This window comes from Salvia miltiorrhiza, chromosome 4, assembly GCF_028751815.1.
Source record: "Salvia miltiorrhiza cultivar Shanhuang (shh) chromosome 4, IMPLAD_Smil_shh, whole genome shotgun sequence".
Lineage (NCBI taxonomy): Eukaryota > Viridiplantae > Streptophyta > Magnoliopsida > Lamiales > Lamiaceae > Salvia > Salvia miltiorrhiza.
In genome coordinates, this window is record NC_080390.1 from 35419872 (window position 1) to 35426274 (window position 6403).

A 6403-nucleotide genomic window follows, 5' to 3' on the forward strand; every position below is an offset into this window, starting at 1 on the left:
TACAAGTTATGGTCAATCTATATCAAAAGTTATTAATTATCGAGGTATGAAAATTATGATATATATGGAGATGATGATGAAAATTGTACTCATAATATTGTTCATATGTAAGTTTTCTAGAATGTTTTATGCAATTATCTTTAATATACTACTTCAACCGTCCACAATTTTTTTTTTTGAAAATTACTAATTATATTTTATATCCATTCACAGTCAATATTCACAACAAAACACTATTATTTAACACACCAACTTTGATTTGTCTCTTTTTCCACTCAATTTTAGAGGATATCTTTTTTTCCTTTATAATATTCATTCAGTATAATGTTGATATTTCTTGAAATATTCTTTTATTACTTTCTAAGAAATGTTTGTGTTTTACAGTCTTAATAATATAAGTCGTATGTTGTGAAACTCTTTTGTTTTTTCAGTTCCTATTTTTTGTATTATGTAATGTAAATTTTCAATTTGATTTGATTACTTTGTATTATTATATATATATATATATATATATATATATATATTTTTTGTATCACTTAAATTCATTTATACAATTCTATAGTACTCCTATTATATATTACAAATACATATGAATAATTGGACCCTGCGAAGCAGGGGTATAATACTAGTTTTCTATGAAGAGAGCGCATCCTAAGAGCTCTACGGAACATCGAATATTCCAACACACTACCAACATATTCCAAAATGGTACTGAATTTAGATTTTGATAAACATATCTATGAAAATAATATGCAAAAACTGAGTACAAAACTTGTGGTGAAGATACTTAAAGCTTTAACCAATAAGCATTTTACAATATTTGGATGAGCAGTTGTTGAAGATCATCCTAAGTCTTATTCTTGATATATACCCACCCAATCTAAACCACGATAATATTTCACCATACATAAAATCATTAAGGCACTAATCAATCACTATTTCTGATAAGCCTCCTCTGAAGTTAGTCTCAAAATGGCCACTTCTGATGCAGCATTCTCTTCTGTAGCTATCGCAGCATCCACGGTGCACCTTCTTTGAAGGCCCGTTGCATCCCGTAGTACTATCCTCACAGCCTACCGTACCAGCACTCTTGCAACTCTCCTTACAATGCTCTCTATCATCATCTTCACTCTTATCCTTGTGATGCACACAGTGGCTTTCAAGGCAGTGTTTGTTAGACGCCGTGTTGCAGTTATGCTGGTTCTCACCGCCTGCGCTGGAACAAGCGTGCTTGTGATCCATTTGGAGATTGTGTTGGTGATCATCTACTCTATCTTCACTTTCTGGATGACAAACCGCAATGAGGGCGTGCTCTTTCATGGAGCTCGAGCATTTCTTGGTTCCACAATGGCTGTGCTGTGGTTCCGAATCATGATGATCAACTTTGTCACAGCACTCGTGGTCCTTGATTTTGTCTCCACCATGCGCGTTGTGGGCGTGCTCATTCGTGGAGCTCGGGCATTTCTTAGTTCCAGAATGGCTGTGCTGCTTCTGTGATTCCAAATCATGATGATCAACTTTGTCACAACACTCGTGATCCTTGATTCTGTCTCCACTACGCGCATTGTGGGCGTGCTCTTTGATGGAGCTCGAGCATTTCTTAGTTCCACAAGAATCTCCATGGTTGTGCTGATTCTGTGATTCCAAATCATGATGATCAGCTTTGTCACAGCATCCGTGATCCTTGACTCTGTCCCCACTGCAGGGATGGCTATGTGCGTTGTGATCGTGCTCTTTAGTAGAACCAGATGATGCACACTTGTTGGAAGAGCATGGTTGGAGCTTCTGAGATTTGTCATCACAGCAAGAAGACTTGGGCTGTTTATGGATGTGTGAGTGAGAGGTAGAGTTGCAAGATTTAGTTGATGTTCCTCTCAGCAGTAGCATGCTGTTGCCGATGACTAACAAGCATGTCCCGACATCAGAGAGCACGGCAGCCCAAACGAGGGGGTGACCAGCAATGGCTAATCCTATTATAGCAGCCTTTGTCGAGATTGAAAGTATCACATTCTCTATGATCTTACGTCTGACCCTCTTTGCAATATGCAGTGCCTTTGGTACGCGCTGAATGTCATTTGTCATGAGGACAACGTCCCCGGATTCTGTGGCGAGTGCAGAGCCTGATATCCCCATAGATATCCCAATATCTGCTGTGGCTAATGCAGGGGCGTCGTTGAGGCCGTCACCAATCATGGCCGTTGGCCCCTCCTTCTGGAACTCCTTGATTATACTCGCTTTGTCCTCTGGTAGAAGCTCGGCTCGTATAACCTCCAGACTTCCCCCTAACTGATGAAAACCTCATCTTTGTCAAAATATGGATTTCTTTTTCAAAGATTCAAGAATGTGTCAAGGCATGTAGCTTAGTGTTTACCTGCTCTTGTGCACGTTTGGCAGCTCCTTGACAATCTCCAGTTAGCATAATGGTTTTGATGCCTAACGACTTGAGCTCCTCGATTGCTTCCTTGGCTCCCGTTCGACACACATCAGAAAGGCAGAAGACGGCAACAGGAGACGATCCCAAGAAGACATAACCAACAGACTTTCCTTGTGTATCATAACCTTGTAATTTGGGAACTGGATGCCAACAAAAACAGTGTCATTTTTGTGTTAAAATAAGTGAATTGGATGTATGTATATGTAGTACCTTCACTACATCCTGCTCTTGATGCAATTCTCCTGTTTCCAACGTATAATTCGTTATCCTCGATTTTCCCAGAGATCCCTTCACCAGGAAAGTTTTGAAAATGCTCAACTCTATCCGGCTTTGGCTCAATGGAATGTGTTGTTGCAAACTCAACCACAGCAGCAGCCATTGGATGACTCGATTTGCTTTCAATACTCGATATCCTGCAAGTTGAAACATACCAACAATCAGTTTGGTTTCCATGAAATCTCAAACAAAATGATAAACTTGGACAAGTCATTTTACCAATATAGCAGCGCGTCCAAGCTGATATCAGGCCGGAGGGGCTTGAAATCCACCACCTGAAATTCTCCCCTAGTAATCGTCCCTGTCTTGTCGAAGGCCATCATCTTTATCCTAGCAAGAGTCTCCAGATGTTGTGCTCCTTTGAACAGAACACCTAGCGTTGCTGCCTTTGATAGTGCACAGTACATGGCAACGGGCGTGGAAAGAAGAAGAGCGCATGGACATCCGCTCACCAAAACAACGAGAGCCAAGTGGTACCATTCTCTCTTATTGTCAACATGGAATGCCAGAGGAACTATTGCTAATGAAGCAGATACCAAAACTATGGCTGCAATACCTCCCAAATAAATCAGTCATTATCAAATAGTCTACATTGTTTTTTCTTCACTCATCATTCTAACCTGGAGTATAGTACTTAGCACACTTGTCCAAGAACCTTTGAGTTCCCGATTTCTTGTTCTGAGCCTCTTCTACGATTTTTGCCATTCTAGCCACCACGCAATCTTCTGCCACGGCCGTGGTTTTGATGCTTATATAGCCTGAAAACAAGCTTATCAGAAGTCATCTTTTCGGCCAACAAGAGCAAGGATCAAGTCATTTACCATTTAGATTGATCGTGCTACCCCAAACGGTCGAGTCCTTTTGCTTTGTCACCGGAAATGATTCTCCGGTCATTATTTTCTCATCAACATCGCAGCTGCCATCCACCACAACTCCGTCAATGGGTATAACGTGGCCAGCCTTCACAGCTACCACTGTGCCCATCTTAACTTGATCAGCATTTACTTCTTCTCCCGTTTCAGCAATGACTGCTTTCTGAGGTACTACGCTAACTAATGATGACATAACAGCAGTGGCCTACACGATTACCACAAAATCTCATCGTCATATAGTTTCTGACTATATCTACATAAACTTCACCTTATTGCAAAGACAGAAGATAATGCCATTAGCAGTGACCTTATGGCTTGCCCTCAATTCCAGCCACTCGGATATTGTGAACAGAAACACGATAGTCGCAGCTTCCCAATAGTCACGGAGAGCAACCGATCCAGAAACTGCGCCATGATACAGCACACATTACAGAAGCTTGAGAAAAAACACAACAATCTGAAGCAAAAAGTATGCACAACTTTTCCAAAAAATCTAAAGTTTCTAAACAGAACAAGATCAAAATCGTACTATTTGATTCAGTTTTTACTATCATCCGAAGCTCAACACAAGCAAAATCACATCAAACAAATGTATAGTTACAAAATTAGGCCTCGGTCCCTATCAAGAAACTTGATCAAGACTAGTAATTTGGAAACAAGACGACCCCACAGCTACGACTAATTTGTTCTCATTTGTGTGAATGGGAATTTGATAAAGCAAGTGATTAAATACCTGTGATCAATACAAGGATGTTGATATCAAGTCTGCAGTTCCTTACTGCTGCAACGGCCTTGAGTATAACCGGTGGGATGCCAACGACAATGGCCACAACGGCCAACCATCTAAACGGGCTATACACATACTTGAAAAAATGTAGAGCAAGCAATGCACCACAGGCAACAGCATAGGGGCTCGGCCATTTGTTCTTGTAGCTGCTGCCATGGCCGTATACTCTAACGCTCGCTTCCAACCTCGACTCGTTCAGCGCCTTAACTGCCATTTTAATGCAGGGGAGGCTAAAGCAGAGCTAGTAGAGCCGCATGATGCAGTTAAAACTACCAACTTTTTGCCATCAACTTTTATTTATTTACCAGTAGAAAACTTGCCTAACTTGGACCAATTGTGTGATAAGAAAAAGGAGAAACTGACTAACAAATAATTGGCAATCCAGCTAGGAAACCACCAAAATTAGTCCTCTTTTTTCCGTATACACCTTTACCTTCCACTCTTCCTTGTCATGGACGAAGCACTTTGATTATTATAATACTTCTTCAACAAAATAAATTCCTTAACTCCAACTTATTTTTTAAAAATTTTATAAATAATAATCATTTTACAAAAAAAGTCTTGATATGGTTTATTGAGCTGTCAAGTCATTTACCTCTTATAAGCTTTCTAAAATAAACTTAGCCACATGGAGAGAGAGATTGTTGTTACCTATTTGAATCTGGGAAATGAGGAGAGAGTCATGAACAACAATCAATGTCTTGGTAGGGATAACAACTGAAAAATCTTTGATCCCATCAAGTGAATTAAGAATTTTTTCGACCATTGGGACTTCAGAGGAACAGCAAAGCCCCAATACATCGAAGTAGCTTTTCTCAAACTTCTTCCCTGCATTCTTCTCAATGCCTTCCATCTCTCTCTCTTCCAATAACTACAAAAAAACAACTCAAGTCTGTCTATGAATTAATTATACCAGTAACCGCACAAAACAAACTCTCATCATAAAAAGGAAGAAGAAAAACTTCACTCAAACACTCACACACATGCATGTACCTGTTTGCATGTGCTCAAAAACAGACACACCATGCCATATCTCTCTCTCTCTTTCTGTCTAAAAAAAAGAAAGAAAAAAAGAAAGAAGGAGAAGCAAACCTTGTGGAGGTTCTTGAAAAGTGGTGTTGAGAAGAGTGGGAGTGTAGGATCAAGGAAGATGAGCGAGAGGAGAGAAAGGATGAGAGAGAGAAAGGGCGGAAGGATTTATATATATAGAGGTGACAACGGAAAAGCAGAGAAAATGCCGCCAAACATCGACATTTATTTGTCTGATATTTATGGAAGAAATACCGTCTACGCTTCTGCGGAGGGAATGAGACATAAATAGTTAAGAATCAGTTGTAAGAGGAAATTAAAAAAAATGTGGATTCCACATAATATCACACTCATTGGGCACTTGGGCTTGTGGTTTGGTGTGTTTGAATGCTTTGGCATGACATTTTTGCTGCTTCATTTCGACTTTAAAGCAACTCCTTTTCACTTTTCTCGAATGTCGTTTGGATTCCTTCGTTTATTGAGGTTGTATTTACTATTCAAAGGCTATAATCATGCGAGTATTATTACTTTTTTTTTTGTTGTTGGGCAGATATATTTTTTAAAGACCGGTGAGACCATTAGTAAATTAATTATTCGTCGATAAATACACAATTTTTTTTTATTATATAATTTATAAAGTTATATGTGTATCAATTTGTACCAATATAATGTTAGTATGAGTCCCTTAATGTATAGGTGGTGTTAATTAGACATTGTTACACCGTTTAAATCGTCGTGACGTGTCCATTTATAGAATTGGAGCATATGGGCATCACACACACTCGTTCAATTACGAAAGAAATACATTAACGGGTGTTTACTTTGGTGGATAAATCTTAATTGATAAAACTAATAAGATTAATTCCTTGTTAATTTTCATGGATTGTAACTTTGGAATATCCCAAGGTCCTTGATTATTTTTATCCTCCAAGCTAGTTTTACTTGATTCTTATCTCATCAAAATAGTGAAATTGGAGTAATCCTACTCTTGAGGATAAAAATACT

At 39.0% G+C, this 6403-nt stretch overlaps 1 protein-coding gene across 6 annotated transcripts; it reads right to left on the bottom strand.

The window, feature by feature from the left end:
• Positions 1-760: 760 nt before the first annotated feature.
• On the bottom strand, positions 761-5836 carry LOC131021341 (cadmium/zinc-transporting ATPase HMA2-like). 6 transcript variants are annotated; one of them, XM_057950501.1, is made up of 10 exons: positions 5363-5836; positions 5021-5240; positions 4316-4576; positions 3890-3987; positions 3532-3787; positions 3331-3468; positions 2930-3257; positions 2645-2847; positions 2372-2574; positions 761-2286 (listed from the first exon to the last, which is right to left on the bottom strand). In XM_057950501.1, exons 1-10 carry the CDS (start codon positions 5393-5395, stop codon positions 925-927), a joined length of 3102 nt encoding a protein of 1033 aa, XP_057806484.1. In that variant the 5' UTR covers positions 5396-5836; the 3' UTR covers positions 761-924. The 6 variants fall into 6 exon arrangements, with proteins under 6 accessions (XP_057806484.1, XP_057806488.1, XP_057806489.1 ...); XM_057950505.1 differs by having other exon boundaries at positions 761-2282; positions 5363-5792; XM_057950506.1 differs by having other exon boundaries at positions 761-2282; positions 5021-5261; positions 5462-5780.
• Between the last annotated feature and the right edge of the window lie 567 nt (positions 5837-6403).

Excerpts from the sequence above, each read along its gene's own strand:
- LOC131021341 (XM_057950501.1), bottom strand. The coding sequence starts at position 5,395 with ATGGTGTGTCTGTTTTTGAGCACATGCAAACAG. Across the intron at positions 3,988-4,315 it reads CATCCTTGTATTGATCACAG|TTTCTGGATCGGTTGCTCTC; the intron begins GTATTTAATCAC and ends ATCATGGCGCAG. Across the intron at positions 2,287-2,371 it reads CCAAACGTGCACAAGAGCAG|TTAGGGGGAAGTCTGGAGGT; the intron begins GTAAACACTAAG and ends GGTTTTCATCAG.